This window comes from Periplaneta americana, chromosome 7, assembly GCF_040183065.1.
Source record: "Periplaneta americana isolate PAMFEO1 chromosome 7, P.americana_PAMFEO1_priV1, whole genome shotgun sequence".
In the NCBI taxonomy this organism is placed as follows: Eukaryota; Metazoa; Arthropoda; class Insecta; order Blattodea; family Blattidae; genus Periplaneta; species Periplaneta americana.
Genome location: NC_091123.1, coordinates 23178424 through 23199411, shown reverse-complemented (window position 1 = coordinate 23199411; position 20988 = coordinate 23178424). Strand labels below are relative to the sequence as shown.

At 36.1% G+C, this 20988-nt stretch overlaps 1 protein-coding gene across 1 annotated transcript; it reads right to left on the bottom strand.

The window, feature by feature from the left end:
* Window positions 1-5870: 5870 nt before the first annotated feature.
* Window positions 5871-17692, bottom strand: LOC138702685 (uncharacterized). Its single transcript, XM_069830012.1, has 6 exons — window positions 17513-17692; window positions 15660-15899; window positions 13089-13310; window positions 11556-11742; window positions 10055-10266; window positions 5871-5950 (listed from the first exon to the last, which is right to left on the bottom strand). The coding sequence occupies exons 2-5, from the start codon at window positions 15661-15663 to the stop codon at window positions 10248-10250; spliced, it is 432 nt and encodes a 143-aa protein (XP_069686113.1). The 5' UTR covers window positions 15664-15899; window positions 17513-17692; the 3' UTR covers window positions 5871-5950; window positions 10055-10247.
* Window positions 17693-20988: the final 3296 nt, after the last annotated feature.

Genomic DNA, 20988 nt, shown 5'->3' with positions numbered 1-20988 from the left:
ACAAATAATTCAACTCAAATTCAGTACTTTCACCACATTCCATTTCATATATATTACCAACAAAGAAAATTAGTTTAAACTATCACACACCACAGCACTGATGTCTTCAAGACTTGTAGTTTCACCACATCCAAATCTGAAAAGAAAGAGTACATAAACTGTCAGTATTTAAGTGAAACTTCTTGCTAAACAAGAGCATAGCATGAAAAAAACATGCAAATGAACCACAGAATATTAAATCAAAGAGTAGACTGGAACAAATGCAAGGCAAATAAATATGCATTTTGTAAATTCTACTCTAATTACAACTATAAGTGGATTTTCCTACACTGCCAGCAACCAATAAACAGTCAAGTGCAATATTGCATACACCTTGTACAGTACTTGTTTCCCATTTCCTCATCATAATGAACAAAATACAGTAAAACCTCTTTTTAATTTGCCAGTTCTTCAAGAAAGATTTCAACAGGAGTAGTATTCTAACAGTGTAATTGATTCTAATATTGAGGAACATTTTACTCTGAATTAATATATCTGAATGGATTTTTGATCACTTTCCTTAAGTTTTGGTTTTTCTGAACCAACGCATGCAACAAATCCAGACTACACAAGAGTTATTTCTATAACTGTGAGGTGCAAGATCTGCATACCTCACAGTTATAGAAACCACTCACTCTCATATAATCCAGATTTGAGAGGCAGGCCTCACATGCATCAGTTCAGAAAAACCAAGGCTTTACAAGACAGTGACCAGTAAGAGTTCATTACAATCAATAATTGGGATGTTTGTCTCTATTTTAAAACTCATTATACTGATTACAACAAAGCAATTCGTACTCCACAATGCCACTCTGTAAGCTGTGTACATATTAATATTGCTAGCAATCAACATCAGGCAGTTTACTGAAAGTATCTGACAGGATGGTTGTTTTATGAGTGATGATACAAATGAAGCCTTTCAAGTTTGAGCCTCAAAAATCTAATACAGAAAATAAAATTCGTACAGTGGAGTGGAAAATAATCTCAGATACAAGCACTACCCCATGTAAGTGCAGGGAGCATGAAATTATGAATAGAGGAAGAATGTTACTCTTATTACAAAAGTGCAATCAATAATAATGCAAGAGTAAGTATTGAATTACTACATTTTACAATTCATTTCTATTATAATTATTTTAGTTATTTCAATTTCATGTCATTCTCTTCCTCTGTCATGTCCACATCTTTGTCTCTCAATTTCATGTCATTTTCTTTCTTTCCATCATGTCCTAGTTCTTGTATATCTCAATTTCATATCATTCTCTTTCTCTGTCATGTCCACATTTTTGTCTCTCAATTTCATGTCATTCTCTTTCTCTCTGTCGTGTCCACATCTTTGTCCCTCAATTTTATGTCATTTTCTTTCTTTCTGTCATGTCCTAGTTCTTGTAATCTCAATTTCATGTCCTTCTCTTTCTCTGTCATGTCCACATTTTTGTCTCTCTGTCGTGTCCACATCTTTGTCTCTCAATTTCGTGTCATTTTCTTTCTTTCCGTCATGTCCTGGTTCTTGTATATCTCAATTTCATGTCATTCTCTTTCTCTCTATCATGTCTACATCTTTGTCTCAATTTCATGTCATCCTCTTTCTGTCTATCGTGAACACATATTTGTCTCTCAATTTCATGTCATCCTCTTTCTCTCTGTCATATCCACATCTTTGTCTCTCAACTTCATGTCATTTCCTTTCTTTCCGTCATGTCCTGGTTCTTGTATATCTCAATTTCATGTCATTCTCTTTCTATCGTGTCTACATCTTTGATCTTCATTTCTGAATTTCATGTCATCCTCTTTCTGTCTATCGTGTCCACATCTTTGTCTCTCAATTTCATGTCATTCTCTTTCTCTCTGTCATGTCCACATCTTTGTCTCTCAATTTCATGTCATTTTCTTTCTTTCCGTCATGTCCCAGTTCTTGTATATCTCAATTTCATGTCATTCTCTTTCTCTGTCGTGTCCACATCTTTGTCTCAATTTTATGTCATTCTTTTTCTCTTTGTCTTGTCCACATCTTTGTCCCTCAATTTCATGTCATTCTCTTTCTGTCGTGTCCACATCTTTGTCTCTCAATTTTATGTCATTCTTTTCCTCTGTGTCGTGTCCACATCTTTGTCTCTCAATTTCATGTCATTCTCTTTCTCTGTCGTGTCCACATCTTTGTCCCTCAATTTCATGTCATTCTCTTTCTCTGTCGTGTCCACATCTTTGTCTCTCAATTTCATATCATTCTCTTTCTCTCTGTCGTGTCCACATCTTTGTCTCCCAATTTTATGTCATTCTTTTTCTCTTTGTCGTGTCCACATCTTTGTCCCTCAATTTCATGTCATTCTCTTTCTCTGTCGTGTCCACATCTTTGTCTCTCAATTTCATGTCATTCTCTTTCTCTGTCGTGTCCACATCTTTGTCTCTCAATTTTATGTCATTCTTTTTCTCTCTGTCGTGTCCACATCTTTGTCTCTCAATTTCATGTCATCCTCTTTCTGTCGTGTCCACATCTTTGTCTCTCAATTTCATGTCATCCTCTTTCTCTCTGTCATGTCCACATCTGTCTCAATTTTATGTCATTCTCTTTCTCTCTGTCGTGTCCATATCTTTGATCTTTGTCTCTCAATTTCATGTCATCCTCTTTCTCTCTATCGTATCCACATCTTTGTCTCAATTTCATGTCATTTTCTTTCTTTCCGTCATGTCCTGGTTCTTGTATATCTCAATTTCATATCATTCTCTTTCTCTCTGTCATGTCCACATCTTTGTCTCTCAATTTCATGTCATTTTCTTTCTTTCTGTCATGTCCTTCTTCTTGTATATCTCAATTTCATGTCATTCTCTTTCTCTCTGTCGTGTCCATATCTTTGATCTTTGTCTCTCAATTTCATGTCATCCTCTTTCTCTCTATCGTGTCCACATCTTTGTCTCAATTTCATGTCATTTTCTTTCTTTCCGTCATGTCCTGGTTCTTGTATATCTCAATTTCATATCATTCTCTTTCTCTCTGTCATGTCCACATCTTTGTCTCTCAATTTCATGTCATTTTCTTTCTTTCTGTCATGTCCTTGTTCTTGTATATCTCAATTTCATATCATTCTCTTTCTCTCTGTCGTGTCCACATCTTTGTCTCAATTTCATGTCATTTTCTTTCTTTCCGTCATGTTCTGGTTCTTGTATATCTCAATTTCATGTCATTCTCTTTCTCTCTGTCATGTCCACATCTTTGTCTCTCAATTACATGTCATTTTCTTTCTTTCCGTTGTGTCCTGGTTCTTGTATATCTCAATTTCATGTCAGTCTCTCTCTCTCTATTGTGTCTACATCTTTGTCTCTCAATTTCATGTCATCCTCTTCTTTCTGTCTATCGTGTCCACATATTTGTCTCTCAATTTCATGTCATCCTCTTTCTCTCTGTCATGTCCACATCTTTGTGTCTCAACTTCATGTCATTTCCTTTCTTTCCGTCGTGTCCTGGTTCTTGTATATCTCAATTTCATGTCATTCTCTTTCTCTCTATCGTGTCCACATCTTTGATCTTCATTTCTGAATTTCATGTCGTCCTCTTTCTGTCTATCGTATCCACATATTTGTCTCTCAATTTCATGTCATCCTCTTTCTCTCTGTCGTATCCACATCTTTGTCTCCCAATTTCATGTCATCCTCTTTCTCTCTGTCGTATCCACATCTTTGTCTCCCAATTTCATGTCATTCTCTTTCTCTCTGTCATGTCCACATCTTTGTCTCTCAATTTCATGTCATTTTCTTTCTTTCCGTCATGTCCTGGTTCTTGTATATCTCAATTTCATGTCCACATCTTTGTCTCTCAATTTCATGTCATTTTCTTTCTTTCCGTCATGTCCTGGTTCTTGTATATCTCAATTTCATGTCATTCTCTTTCTCTCTGTCGTGTCCACATCTTTGTCTCTCAATTTCATGTCATTTTCTTTCTTTCCGTCATTTCCTGGTTCTTGTATATCTCATTTTCATGTCATTCTCTTTCTCTCTGTCGTGTCCACATCTTTGTCTCTCAATTTCATGTCATCCTCTTTGTCTCTGTCGTGCCCACATCTTTGATCTTTGTCTCTCAATTTCATATCCTCTTTCTGTCATGTCCATATCTTTGTCTCAATTTCATGTCATGTCCACATCTTTGTCTCTCAATTTCACATCACCCTCTTTCTCTCTGTCGTGTCCACATCTTTGTCTCTCAATTTCATGTCATGTTCGTTCTGTGTTTTGGCCTGGTTCTTGTATATCTCAATTTCATGTAATTTTCTTTCTCTCTGTCATGTCCTGGTATTTGTACATTTAAATTTCGTGTCATTCTCTCTCTCTCTGTGATTAATACAACCAAAAACAATGTGCCATGATGTTGATTGCTCAGACGTGTTTCTCACTACTATATACCACATTGCAAGACTGGCTACTAGGCTGGTCAGTGAATTTGACGTCACCACTCCCCATTGGATAAACTAGACAAGTGGAGAATGGCAATTGATATACAGTGAAACCTCTCATTTACGGACATCGAAGGGACGTAATAATCTATCCGTATCTGGGAGGTGTTCTTTATTGGGAGTGAAGCTCCCCAATCTAACAAATTTATAATATGCATTATGTATCTCTTCACGCTTTAAATGAAATGTATTACTGTAGTTTAATTCTAAATACAGTCTACAGTAAATTATCTGCAACTTTGAACTTCAGTAGATAAGACCGAAAAAGGAAAATACAGCACTGTGCCATGCAATTTTATTCTAGGTCTACAAGTTATGCAGTAGGACCTAACTGTAATTTACAGTTTTCAACTTAACTTTTATGGTCAGGTGCCATGTCTCTCGAAACAGAACAACTGATTGAAGTGAAGAGAATATTCCTATCATGTGTTGAAGACAATTTCACGATCGCGGAAACCTTGGACCCATCGGACAAGTCAAATTTTATGACTTTGTTTATCCATCCACTTCCTGATAACAAGGGGTAACCTGCTGGGCTAGTGGTAGCCTACGAGACCCTTATTGTCTTCTTTCATGTTAAGGAATTTCTGTACAGTTCTCAAAACTAAATTTTCCATTTTTGTAACACAGTAGGTCTTGAAATCCAAGTTCTGTCCGCAGTCAGGAGGTAAAGCAAGCTTTAGAACTGTGAAACAGCTGTCCGTGTCTGAGAGTGTCCATAAACGAGAGTTAAATTTATCATTATTTCTATATTATTTCAGTTGGAACATAAAAATCTGTCCTTGTATGAGGAGTGTCCGTATCTTGGAAGTGTCCGTAAGGAGAGGTTTCACTGTATACAATACTCTGATTTTTTCATAGACTGGTATGTTCTTATAGTCAATCACCCCTCCCCATTAATTTTTTCAGAGTCAACCTTTAAGAAAAAAAAATAAGTCCTTTTGATATGTGTTAAAAAATGGCTTTACTGTAAGTGGAATGTTTCTTATAACAATTAGATCTAGTCTATGTCTGCCCATTACATATGAAATATAAAGAGAAAGTATTGCGATGCTTAGTGATTCTATACATGCAATCTCTGTGCAGCAACTTTTCCCATGCTATTTTCAGATTTCTTTCTGTACCATACAGTAAAATAAGTGAAATAGAAATATGTATGTAGTGGATTCTGAACTGGAAAGAGGTGCTATACATTATCATTAGAACAACCCACATTATGCTTCATTTTTCATGTAATTGTAAGACATTGTAATAATGGAATATTGAATAATTTTTACAGAATACTTTTTCTTCTACGCAGAATGAGAAAAGCAAAAGGATGAAAGTTTAATTTTAAATAACCGTCATACATATCACGTTATATTCATACTTCAAATAAACACTTGCCTGTTTTTCCTGCAATTTTGGAAGCCTCCACTGCAGAATCTAGTCCAGCTGACACCAGCTCCACATCCCTCTTCTTCTGTCTGCAAATGAACATTTTCTATTACTCTACAGTTAAAACATCAATGTGGCATTACAACACTAAATATATCGATGGCTAAGAAGTGATAGTTCCTCGAAACTGTAAATTTGCATATGAATAAAAAAAATGTTTTAAAAATTAATTTTTCTCAAAATAGACGAACTTTTTATAATGTTTCTGTTTTGCAAGATCTTCTACTTGAGGACAAAATATTAGTTAACTGCCCAATTTTGTGAACATAATTATGTAGTTAATCTAAATAATAATTTAGTTATACTAAATTACCATTTTTGTAGATATGAGAATCACTTCTTAGCCATCAATATTACAGATTATAAAAGTACGAAGAGACAAACAAGGAGGCACTGATACAACAGAAAAGAAGAGGAGGTGTGATATGGTAGGTACCAGTGGCGGTTTCTCGGGGGAGGGAAGGGAGGAATGTCGTCCTCACATTTTTCTTCTTTTGAAAGTAAATACCAAATGAAATATATGCCTTGAAATTCGAGGAAGATTCGATAATTTTTAAGTTCACAGCTATAAGAAAACCTCGGTTGATCGAGTTTTAAACGACGCGCACTCATGTGCTGCTATAAAACTGTGAAAAAAGATGCGAGATTGTCTGTGTGGAGGAAAGTCAGTCCTTTCCTCCTTTATTGCAGTTAACACACATAGACAACAGTGCACTAGCGGCCAGAGAAAGAAGCAGAGTTTTAAAGCAAGTAAATGGAGAGGGAGGAGATCCTCCTCTGAATCAGTCATGGGCAGGAAATAGAAACCGACTGGGCTTGCAGCAAACTCGCTACCGCTGCCATCTAACGATGCTGCATTCAACCAGACTATAACAAGTCATCTAGGAGGAGGCACAATAAAAACAGTTTTAACACAAAGCTATGAAAGACACCATATAAACTTTTTTTTTAAATTACAAAACAAAATATATTATTCATTGCACTTTATATAAGCTACTACTCATGGTTTGAAAGTTTCGAAGATATCTGAAAGTTGAAGATAGATTTATATAAAACAAAGAGGAAGTAGTTCTACGTTAGTATCGCAGATCTTTTTGGCCCCTGAAATTGACTTCCATTCATTGTCTACTAGACAGGACAACAGCCAAGTTGTCAGTTTTGTACAAATATATTTGAAATTGAAAGTACCCCAAACTACATTATTTTAACATAAAAAATTAATCGGCCACTGGCAGCTTTGAACAATAATGGTAATATGATTTTACCAGAACTGACATTCTTCAAAAGCATGTGATGCTGAACTTGTAAAATGTACATGTGGCAACACAGACCACGTGAGTGGGTGCAGTGTTCTCGCTTCCCTAACAGATTATTTCCCATTCCCACTTCCGTAAAGCGGTTCTGGTTATGTGTTAGTAGCTAGTCTCTTCCAACACGTGTGATGCTGTAGTGTGCGCGAAAAATGCTGCGAGTTTGTGAATTTCCTTGTAATTGTTAATTTGTGCAATTATCCAACAATGAATGGAAGTGAAAACATATTTTGGACAATTTAGGAAACTCAGTTTACAAGAACAGATTATTTCTATACAAAAGGGAAGGTCAACCCTAATACTATCTGGTATTACATGTATGCATGTAGGCTAATTTGTAGCACGTTTCTCTCAAGAATGTATCATTTTGCGCTGTTAACTTCTTTCTTCCTCTTAAGAAATATGCAGGAGCCGCCACTGGTAGGTACAGTCAGGAGGTGGAAGGTGGGGCATGATCGCGTGCACTTGGGCCACCAATATGGAAACACCCACTGAGTTACCTCCAAATTTAGAAGTGTATCAGAAATAGCCGGAAAATTTTGGCGTTCTCAGTTACAAGAACTTACATGCCCCTAAACATATGAACGGTAGAGTTCCGCAAATTAAAAAACCATCAATATCATCTGTTAGGAGGAGGCTTTTTTTCGAAAATGAAAATGAAGAGCCTGATTATCCCACCCACTGTATTGTAGAAGCCTCGCAAGACTACTTACTAGTAACCACTAAAAAATCGAGCTCCTCCCTTGTCAGTTAAAAATTTTTAAGCCTAACAAAATGGCCGGGAATACTTCAGTATGAATCTACAGGATATAATGGCGCGATCGACAGAGCACGGTGTTACATTTACCTGTAACCCAATCAGACACGATAGCATCAAAACAGGAATCCCGAACAAAAGTTGAATTAAAAAAAAGAGAAAAGAAAAAAAACTAGCGCAAGTTTATAAACCACCCTTTCGCGTACATTCTCGCCACCATAACTCCACCAAATGTGCAACAGGAAGGAAGCTGATGTATGTAGGACAGAAGGTCCACGAGCTATAACTGAAAATCTAACATTCTAAATGTGTGCTAAGTGCCAGTTTTTCAAATATCATTTTATTCAGTCTGAGGGAGAAACATCCATATGAGAATATCATACTAAATTGTCTTTGTTGTAGCTCAACTGTAAGCGACTCATTCGAGCACCAAAAGATGGTGTTGTTGGTATCTCAACATGCATTTCGCAGTGAGTTTTTCATCAATATCTCAAAGTTGTTTTCGTCACTTAGTACATTTAGAATATTAGGTCCTCAATTGTAGTCCAAGGGACAACTCTGTGCGCCCAAGCATATTAACAGTAGAACCCAATAAATTAAAGTCAAAATTGTCTCTTTGGAAGAGATTTAGGGTGCTATGCATAGACATTTCACTAGCCTGCACTACACGCATGCTAAACTAGACCCGGCTATCGACTGATTACTTGTACAGGATTCATATCATATCATATATCGCTAACACTGTTTTATGAATACGAAAAAACGTTAGTTCGCTGATCATCCACCAGAAGCCCGTGCTAGGAATGTCTATGAATATGGCCCTTATTTTTCGAAAATAAGAACAAAGCTAACAAAGAGATGGAGAACACTACTATAAAAGCTCCACAGAGCTACTAGTAACCAGCAAAAAATCTAGTTCCTTTGTTTCCTCAAACAGATTTTACGTGTGATTGAAATTTTTCAGATCTATGGGATATAATGGCACTAAAGAAATTGATTGCAATGTGCATTCACCCATACCCATGTCAGATGCAGTAGCATTGAAATGGGAATCCTGAACAAAAGTTGAATTTCGAAAAAACTAAACCACTCTTTTACGAACATTCTCGCCAGCATAACTCCGTGAATGTGGAGCGGGAAGAAAGCTGATGTATGTAGCGCAGAGAAGTCCCCAAGCTCTAATTGTAGTGCAAGGAACAATCCTGTGTCCAAAAGGATATGGACAGTAGGATCTGGCAAAGTTTAAAAAACAATCAAAATCAGTTGTTAGAAGATTTTTTCTAACATGAGTATGAAGAGACAGAGTCTCGCCCCCTTTACTGTAGGAGCCCTGAAGGGCTACTAGCAACCACAAAAAATCGAGATCCTACGTTTTCTCCGACTTTACATGGGATTAAAGTCTAAAATGGCTGGATATACTGTATTTCAGTCACAAATCTGCAGGACATAACGGCACGATCAAAGAATGCGTGCTATCTAAGCCATCTACTGTTTACAGCTAGTTAAAAATATTCCTGATGAGTGATGCAAGTTACAGTGAAGGTATTCTAGAAAATTAAAAAAAAAAAAGAAATGAGTAAAATATAGTGAAACAGGGGTAGTAAGCATGTCTTATAAAAGTATTGCGGTAAAGTTAGAAAAGACTAGACGAAATCGAGTCATTCCTATTTCCAAGATTGTTACACACAACACGTGCGTACTGCACACTATTTTCTGCGTGATCATATTTTTAGACTTTCAAATAATGTATAATTTTTACAATATTTCTTGCACTGAAAATATGATAATTTATTTTTCAAGGGCTTTGTGTATAGTTTCATTGTAGGCCAATAGATAACCAAGTAACCTCAAGAATAGAGTTTGTTGATGCTCCGCCATTTTAGTCATTGTTAACTTTGGGCCGTATTCATAGACATTCTTAGCGCAGGCTTCCGGTGGATGATCAGCGTTTTTCATATTCATAAACCAGTGTTAGCGATATGATATGATTTGAATTCTGTACAAGTAACCAGTGGATAGCCGGAAATAGCACCCTTTATGTTCAAGGGAGTATTATTTTTACTCACTTGTGCATCTAGAGAATGTGGGCTGCACCAGCAGCATCTGCATGTGGTCTAATAGCCCGAGCACAGCACCTCTTACGTGCTCAACAACACCAACAATTCTCGAGGCTAGCTGCATCATGGGAGCCCAGGAGTAGATGGTACAGGGACAGTGACGCAAACTCCAGCGGCCATGGAAATCCTGAAGGACCGGTCCTCACTGCTTTTGTCCCAACCTGTGTACAATGAGTGATGAAAACAATGATTTATGAAGTAAATTTATTTTTCAAGGACTTTGTGTATACTTTCATTGTAGCCCAATAGATATCCAAGTAACCTCAAGAATAGGATTTGTTGATGCTTCACCATTTTAGTCAATGCAACTGTTATATATATTTGGTCACAGCACTTCTTTACATATAATGGTGTACCTCACATTTCTGTATCCGGTGCCACCATTAACATCTTACAGTAGCATATTATTTGCAGTACGCATCTACACAAATTCTCGCAATTACACTATGTACCTTTTTTATTACTTGTTCAATCTCCCCTTCAGTATTTTTCCTACATTTCGTTTGCTATTCTCTATTTGATCATTAATCGTAATATATCTAAAATTATATACGCCTTTCAAATCCCCCTTTTCCTCTAACTACTATTCACCAAGATTTAAATTTCACTTATTCTCTACAAATTATCATATTGAATTATTTGCCCTATTTGTTCTTTGACCTTTTCTCCTATCTCTCTCTTATATTCCTTTACTGTTCCAACGTTCAAATGTTAGTACTAATTTTATGCTGTCACTTGTTCATTTCTCTTAACCCTTTTTCACTATTTTCACTCATTCCTATTTGCGCTCACTTTCACTTTCTCACTATTCCACTTACACCTAATCCTTTCACACTACTCTCACTTCCTATAAATACTTATATTTCTCTCTACACATCAGCTTCTAACGGGCCACAGACCACTCCACTTCCCTTCCCCCACTCTTTCTCTTCTACTATCACAAAGAATTTGCTAATTTCTTAGATAATAAACCTGTATTATGATAATAGGGGAAAATAATTATACTGTAAGTTCACAGGGCTAACGGCTTCAAAGCTGGGTACCTGGTTCTAATGAAGTGCACTGGAAGCAATTTAAAACATGGGGGCATGAGATAGTTACTCTGCCAGCCATAAAAATTCACTTCAATTAATCCCCAAGGAAAAAAAAAAAAAGCTTCTACACTTTCTCTCTCCCCTATACTTCATCATTTACAATTATAATTTCCCTTTACTAGCACTTTTTGATCACATCCCCACATTTTTTAATCATATCTAATACCTCTGCTATATCCTCAGCTGTCGCAGGTTCTGACCTTTCTTTACTGTTCGTCTCTGCTTTATTTCTATCTCTGTCTTTCTATTTCTTTCGTCTTCTTCTATTCCTCTTTTATTTTTCCCCCCCCACGCTTTCACTTTCACATCCTAGATTTGCAACTGTTATATGTTCAATGGAGTATTATTTTTCTCACCTGTGGATCTTAGAGAATGTGGGCTGCACCAGCAGCATCCACATGTGGTCTAATCGCCCGAGCACAGCACCAGCTACATGATGCTTCATCAGGCTGGCAGCAGCAGAGTGCTGCACAGGAACAGTGACACAAACTCCAGCGGCCATGGAAATCCTGAAGAACCGGTCCTCACTGCTTTCCTCCCATCCTGTGTGCAATTAGTGATGAAGACAATGATTTATGAAGTAAATTTATTTTTCAAGGTCTTTGTGTACAGTTTCATTCTAGACCAGGCCTGCACAAACAGCGTTCAATGAGCGCACGCCCGAGTTTACCGCTCGCCGAAACGGAGAGAAAGATAAGTCAGAATGACAGACTTGCTATGGGTAGAGGAGAGGGAAACGACCACTCAGTTGTCTAGTGGAGTGCAGTGTGTAGGCCTATTTTCAGTAACTGTTTCACGTTGCTTACCTACTGCTACAGTACAGTATGGAGGAATGTAAAAGACAGAACATAACATTTAACAATTTACAGCTCGAACTTATTGATCTTCAATGTGACCTAAGGACTAAAGATCGTTTGAATATTACTACTAGCCTGGTTGAGTTTTACAAGACTAAACATTAGCAATAAGGGGAAAAAAAGCAATCTCAAGGGAAAAAATGGAACTCTCTGCATCATAATCCACAGTTAATTCCCGATTTATCACGAAAATCGTCTGTAGCTGCATTTAGATTGGCAACTGGCCATGATTGTTTGGCCAAACACCTGCATAGAATTGGAATATATCAGTCCCCTAACTGCCCATTATGCAACTCAAACCAAGAAATGGATTCGGAACACCTCAAAATCTGTGCTGCAGTGGCTGACAATGATAATATCTTTGAAAAATATTGCAGTGCAAGAAGTCAAATGACTTTATTGTCAAAAGCCTGGCATTAGAAAACAACATTAGCAATAATATCCACGACTACACAGGCTGGCTGTGAAAATTATTGCTATGTTTGGCTCAATATTTATATTTGTGAGCAACTGTTTTCTATAATCAACTTTAATAAAGGCAGACATCGAACATTTGTAACTGATGTTTCATTATGACACTAGGCTACTGTTCCTTTCAGCTGCCAACAGCATAAAACCTCGTTTTGAATGTACTGATAAATAAAAATATAACAAAATGATATTATACATTTAAGTAGCTATAGAATTTCTATTACTTCTGTAAAATAAATATTTCTTTATTAATTAATAATAGTCCAAGATAGTTTTGCAAACACTGAAAGGGAATTTATTTCATAAGCACTCGTAATAGTACTTCCTTTTGTGTATATTTTGTACGAGATCACCCCTTCTTCCAGTCCACCCTTATACAGAGCGCAGCTAATATCTGCATTCCGCTCATGAGCTGTGAGCCGGCTCGGAGAGCGCAAACCTTGTGCAGGCCTGTTCTAGACCAATAGATAACCAAGTAACCTCAGAAACAGAGTTTGTTGATGCTTCACCATTTTAGTCATTGTAACTGTTATATGTTCAAGGGAATATTATTTTGCTCACCTGAACATCTAGAGAATGTGGGCTGCACCAGCAGCATCCACATGTGGTCCAATCGCCTGAGCACAGCACCATCTACGTGCTCGTCACCAACACCAACAGCTCTCGAGGCTAGCTGCATCATGGGAGCCCAGGGGTTAGATGGTGTCAGGCTGGCAGTAGCAGAGTACTCCAGCATGACCATGGAAATCCTGAAGGACCAGTCCTCTCTGCTTTTCTCCCAACCTGTGTGATAAAAACAAAGATTTGCATCAAGATATTGCTGTCATGGAAAAACGATCCAGAGGAAAGCTGATATTGTTATCAGCTAATTAAGAAATATATAGATAAATACAGGGAAAATATAAAAATTTTTGGAGAAAAATTTGATTTTTCTTTTTTTCTGTAAATCGTTCCTAATACCGTACTCTATAAATTTTCAAAGTTTCCAGCGCATAAAATGATTTGAAAGCTTCCTAATATCATATTTAAAGGCCTGTAAAGGTCCACACTCTTGAAGTGTCAAATGAAGTCATTTTACTCCGCTGTAATATTTTGTGGATTTCTCTTCAACCAAACCACAGAAACTAAGAATCTGATTTTTTTTTCTGTATATTCATACCACTCTTAACAAATGTATGAATGCATTTTTTCTAACTCAACTTTTAAAAATAAAAAAATGTATAATTATGACGAATAAAAGAATTTTAAAATGTTGTGGATATTTCAAAAATTTATTTTCTCTGTAATCCGAGATTATTTAAAAAAATGAATGCATAGTTCTCTTCCTAACATAGGAATGGTGCTGTATAAAGATGACTGAATGAAATTTATATGAGTAGAATTTTGAACCCTCCCTTTTTTTAAATATGGATAACGGAAAAAATAAATTTACGATGAAAGTTAATTTTGTTAACACTTAGGCTAAAATGCTACGATACACATGTGTAGTAGACCTCTGCATTCCCTTGGAAACGACCGACCAAGCTCTCTGATCAGTCCTTGGTTGTGAAGAAGGCAGCCAAGAAATGATATGCTCGAGCACATGCAGTCAAGAATTTATAACCGACCAATTGAAACATTTACTGTCAGTCACAAGCGCTTGAGGTTATTGCACTACAATTACATCACCTTTTAAAGTTCCTATTTTATTTTTATTGCAGATAGCACGAAAATTAGGAAGTATTTTAACATATTTAAACAAGCAAAATAATTTTTAAGTAACACAATTCTTTAAATGAAATAATGATTTATATTATCAATAATGTTATTCAGCATCCATCTTGTCGAATTCATATTAGTAATGAAAATTTTTAATGTAGCTTATTAAATAAGCGATTACATAAAAAGAACAGATTTTGTAATGTGTCTCAAATTTCTTCCAAAGACAACGAACTATTTCAGTCACAGTATTTAACAAAAATAAAGCAAATCTACATGTTCACTTTGCTTAATATTTTTACAATGCATATAAATAAACGCTTACTCGCAAACAATGATTGACGTTGGAGCTACTTATGGTAAGGTGGATGCAGATTCTATTATTCCATATTCAACGACCATATCACGAAATATCAAGGATGCAGCAAACAAAATTCTTGCTGAAGTTATTTCAAAATTGAAAGAATAAAAAAAACGCCATTTGGCTTTAAAATTAATAATTTTTGTTCAATCTTATCTAAAGTATACTCCTTGGTTTCTTTAATATATTTACTTTTGTCCTGTGCAATTACGAATATAACACAATTATTGCAAGTTAACCATTTCATTCAACTAGAGGATAAAGAGTATCTTTTTTTATAGGGTTATTTATACTTTATATTTCTATTCTTATAGACAACATAGTTTGTTAAAATTTTATTTTATTGATTTATTAATTTATTATTATTTAAACATTTTATTGTAATTTTTATTCCATCTGATAGATTAGGATTAATAATCAGATGACAGGGCAACAGACAGTTTAACATTTCTATAGCACATATTGTAAACACATCAATCGAAGATAGTTTTCAGTCTATAACACTCTTTGAGGGACCGAGACAACTAGTCAGCTGTGATGCTTTATCAGGTGTTTTGCTTTCTGCTGAGTCAGGACACATCGCAGCCAGCCTGCTGCATATAGTACAGAACAAGCAACTGATCGTATATATCATGACTCTCGGTTGGTTGGTCAGTTGGTCTCAATGAAATGCAGAGCTCTAATGTGTACCAAAAAGGAAAGGTGTATGTGAAATAGGAAATTCTATTTTCTCTATCTTCGTCCCTTAAGGACGTTCCTGATGAGAGTTACAAGTGAATGTCTTCCAGAAAATTAAAAATATGTGAGCAAAATATAGCATTTTTTCCATATTTCTCCATGATAACCAACAACGGTTTTCACTATAGGTCACTAATAAATTTAAGTGGAATTTTGTTTTAAATTCTGCTAACTTTTTTATACCGGTACTGATAATTTTGAACTTTATGAAGTTTTGTCTCTTAGGTAGTTATGAAAAAATTAGATTTGGTCTGTTTCAAGCATATTTGTGACAAATTTAACAAACAAGTTTCTTGAAAATTCAAAATGTAATACATAATTCTGGTACCACTTACACATAGTGCTTCCAGATGACGTCACATCAGCTGTGTCAGAGGTGCTTTCTCAGGCTGGCAGTCAGGTAGCATTAGCAGAACTTTGCACAGGTAGTGACCCAACTCCACCATGGCCATGGAAATGACGAAGGACCAGTCCTCACTCCTGTACTAGATGTCCTTGTAGATCTGTGGTGAGAAGATCTCTCGGTGTGAGCCTGGACCTACCATACCCACGGATGTTGAAGTCGCTTCATTGTCCTGTAGAGATTTAGACAGTAATAAATGCAGATAGCATGTTACCCATAAATCTGTAGGTTTACAAATTGCAATGCCGTAATAAGTACCAAAAATACAGAGAAATACGCACGCAAATATGCCCTAACACAGTGGTCATCAAAACACTGCACGCTCGGGATAGCGTCTCTTCCCCGCGGACAAGACACAGCCCTAGCATGCAATCCCTGCTGGTGGATAAGCTGTCTCTCTATCCCTTGTGCACGACAGCAGAGTTCCTTACCCTCCATGCACTGTACCCATTTTAGCGGGTGCTGACGACCACTGCCCTAACAGCTAATATTTTAACATATTAATTTTCATATTCCTATACAACTATTACATTACTCGACATACAGAGAAGTTTTCTTGAATTTTGACGGATCACTTATATCAGAACAAATACCGGTACATAAGATGAGACCAAATGACGAATTTTGCAAGAACTGAAAGTAACATCCATTTTGAAAAAAAAATAGCAACTTGCAAAACTAATTGGATAGAACATTAACCTGAATACCCAAATCGAGATAGCACAAATTAATAAATTAAATATATTCCAATGAAAGAGAGCAGGACCAATCAATGAAGAAATTGACGGATGAATTGCTCCATCCTTTCCTACATTCATTGTTTTCTGCCCAAGGGCAGGTCTTTCATTGCAAACCCAGCATTCCCCAATCTTTCCTATTTTCTGCCGTCCTCTTTGTCTCCGCATATGATCCATATATCTTAATGTACGGTAAGTGAATAATCCAATCACATTATCCATTGCTGTGGAGTAACGGTTACCATGTCTGACTGTGAAACGAGCGGGCTCAGGTTCAAATCCTTGTTGAGACAATTTATCTGATCGGGGTTTCTCCAGGGTTAAGCTAACACCCTCTCCTGCTCTCGAACAAAAATCTTCACGCTTTGAATCATTTTAATGCAATCATCCTCTGCAGACATTCAAGATTGTTCAATTATATTGATTGTAACGAAAAAGGGAGAAGCTAGCGCACAGAAAGTTCAGGTGGTTGTACATTTTTGGTCCAGAGAAAATATTCATATTCTACGAAAATACCACCGTGGCTCACTGAAGTATAACCTAACAATATTAAACTTCATAAAAAAAAAAGTCCTTTATAAATTCAATGATTTTCACTTCCTAAATTACTTGAATTCCTCGTGCGTTAATTTAGCCCGAAAAAGTTGCGTGTAATATAACTTATTCACAAATGCCATACATTTTCAACAGTGTTTCACGAAAATTAATATTCTATTTTGCTCTCGAAACTAATATTGAACATAGAAAAATTGAACTTTATATACGTATCGAATTTCGTCTACAACAGTATTAACTTACAGTTCACGTTCAGATTATTTTTAAGAATTTATTAACATATAATTCCGTATATTAAATTATTTAATGTACACTACATGGAAAGTTAAATTATTGAAACTCACATATAAATTTAATCTGAAGTTTCAAATGCTAACTGCACATTTTTGTTAATTACTTCTGTAAAGTTATAAATTTGGAATTAAAACATAAATACATTGTCCCCGAATTTTGAAATATGATTTGCAGAAAACGAATCTTGAATTTCACTTACCTCTTCAAATGCAAAACACAACCTCTCTCCTCTAGCATTACAGCTGGACTAAACAGAGCAAATTTTGAAATCACCACAGGCAGAGGGCATTGGTTATTACGTTGGTACCTAATTCAGCCAATGAGAATGCAGACAGTATTAACTTCTAGAACATTTCTTCAGAATTTGTTTACAAATTGTAAGAAGTACAGTTTTATACAAAAATAAACGCACTTTTCACATATCTGTACCGTAAAACAGCATGAGAAATAGCTTTTAATTGAGTTGTGTTCAGTTGTAATTAACGTTCAACACATCTGTAGTTACGTATTTCAATCCTACACATAAACAAGCAGTTGTAATACAATCTAAAAGTATAATTGTTCCACCTTCTACCGCAAGTAAAATTTCCTCATTCAATTCTCGTATATGCGGCATTGAAATTTTCCCTGTTAGCTAATCGGAGAGAAACATATCCGCTCAGAACGAACACAGTACGTAACTCATCTCGAATAAGGGAATAAATGCGCAATTGAAATAGGATTGCAAGCAAAGGGGCCTTTTTTTAAAATAGTATTTAAATTCATTAATATGTCACATCAACGGACGTATATAGCCTACGTCACCAAACATCGTAAGATGAAGATTAGATTTCTTTGAAATATTGGGCGGGGGGGGGGGGCAGGTCTCTGCAGGACTCTCCAAGAAAACCTGAATTGCTGTTTTCCAACAGTTTTCTTATATAATTTACAGAAAATAGCATAATCTGATTTTTCATATAATGCACATGGAAAATGATTAATCCTAGACGGTTAAAAACTACGACCCTTAGGCCTATATGCTGCCTTTTCCCTTTCACTGCTTTGTTCACCCTTGCAACGTTGATGAACATGAACTATTAGTTTCACTTCCGTTATAAAAAAAAACTACAACCCATTTCACTGCAGCTTCATTTTGAACAGTTTTCTTTATTAAGAGTTTATCCATTACAAATAATTACATCTCAATTACTGATCACCCGCGACGACGATCATGATGAAAAGCGATCGTTGAAACCGAATGTTCATAATAGTTATTTTTAAACTTCGTATTTTCGTAACAAATTGTTTTTGAAAAATGTCAAACATTAATAATAGTTTGTAAACTGATAGTAGACAAAAAAAAATACAGTCGAATACACTGTTAAAGCCACCGACGTGGCTCAGTCGGTTAAGGCGTTTGCCTGCCGGTCTGAAATTGCGCTCGGGCGCGGGTTCGTTCCCCGCTTGGGCTGATTACCTGCTTGAGTTTTTTCCGAGGTTTTCCCCAACCGTAAGATGAATGCCAGGTAATCTATGGCAAATCCTCGGCCTCATCTCGCTATCACAAATCTCATCGACGCTAAATACCTAGTAGTTGATACAGTGTCGTTAAATAACCAACTAAAAAAATTACACTGTTAATTGAATTGTTTTTTCCTTTGTTATTTAATGACTCTGTATCAACTACGAGGTTATTTAGCGTCGATGGTGTTGATGATAGCGGGATGATATTTGGTGAGATGAGACCGAGGATTCACCATAGATTACCTGACATTTGCCTTACGGTTGAGGAAAACCTCTGAAAAAACCTAAGCGGAAATCGAACCCGCGCCCGAGAGCAACTCCGGATCAACTGTGAACTTGAATTTGTACTTATCAAAATTCAACACAACTTGAACCTTCTCCACATTGGTAGCCATTTTCACATTTTCTGCTGCAAACACCATTACTTGCAGTTTTTTTCGTTAAGTAAAAAAAAAATCACTTTAACATGGAGAGTTACTTCACCATTTGCCACCTGGAAAAGAGAAGAATACAGCCACAATAATTTATTACTAAAATTTGAAATCAGGACGATACAAATGGAACAGTCTGTATATTTCCTTTTCTAATTCAGAATCTTTAGATACTTGACAACTTAGACAAGTACCGGTATCTACATTTAATTACAGAATCGGTCGGAGCTAAAAGGAACTAAGTCAGAATATGCAGTTTTGGGTTATGCAACAATTTGAACAACGGATGTCATGCGCATCGAACGGTGGAAGAAGGAACTAAGTCAGACTTTTAAATATTATTTTGTCTTCTATAACATAAAAATATTAATATAAAAATAAAAATAGATATACATTTGTGTTATTAGTGGAACGTTTTTTTGCTTCTCCTAAAAAGTTGTGAAAAGTGACTTAGTTCCTTTTAGCTCCGATTGAATTATTTATCCTGTTTGGCCAAAGAAGGATGCATGAATTCATATACATAAAAAATAGGAATCATTTCCTTAGTTTCGTTGGTTTTCTTGACAACAAAGCCACCTACGCTTTTCGATTTATCTCGGTTTAATACTTTCAATTTATAGACCTTGTATAAGTACCACATTGGCAGCTATTAGACGACTGTGGACAAATGAAATTGAATTTTACATCGCATTCGTACAAATTGGTTCTTTAACTGCATAATGTTTGAAGAAATTTATTATTCTAAACCTTTTATGCTTGTTATTATTTGCAAGTGATGTCAAACTTGGGTTTCATGCTTATAATTTGCGTTCTGATGTGTCTTCAGACCTCTGACTGGTATTGCTTAGCAACGAATTACATACTTTTAATTCATGATTGGTATTCATGTTTTAAATCGCTTTCTTCTTTTAATGGACAATAAATTAGAGTGGAAGCGATATAACCCTCCGCATTTAAAGAAGGTATAGATTACATGAAAATAAACAAAAACATGTATTATACTTTTTGAGATTAGTGTGTGGTTAATTAAATAATTGCATCGAAAGTTTAAGCACGCTGGATACATCGTAATGCCCAAGCGCGTGATCGATCGTCATTTGTTTGATGTATCAGCTGTTTTGAGCTCAATTACGCACTATATGTTGAAAAGGCGTGTTGTAACACATGATATTTTGTATTTTCCTGAAAGCCATTATTACCATTCTTCATTAACAGCCAGAATGTTAACTTTTCATGCGTCTTATTAAGAAAATTCGTTAATGTTTATAGCTAAGGCCTACAGACCAACATGCTAACATGACTATGACAACATAACTACTTTCCATCGTTAATCTCCGTATTCAGATCGTTCAATACGTGTTGAAAATTGCATGAAAACAGGGAACTGGGAAATCGTATTCAATACGGAAACTGTATTCAAATCGATCTGAAATCTCCAGGAAAACAGTAATTTTAACTAACACTTCCATGAACACTAACTTTACTATTTACACCAGCCGTGACGAGAACGTGACCCGCGAGACATTGTGGCTCGCAGTGATAGCTGTGCTTGCTTCTAACCTCCGCCAACCCCCACCCTCTCACTCATTGGAGTCAATTTTTTTTATATTTTTATTGGGTTATTTTACGACGCTGTATCAACAACACTGGAGTCAAACTCCGTTCCATTTGTATTTGTCTCTGACCTGCGAGTGGCATATGTCTCTCTCGAAACCATGTACGAAAGTTCCAAGTAGGATGG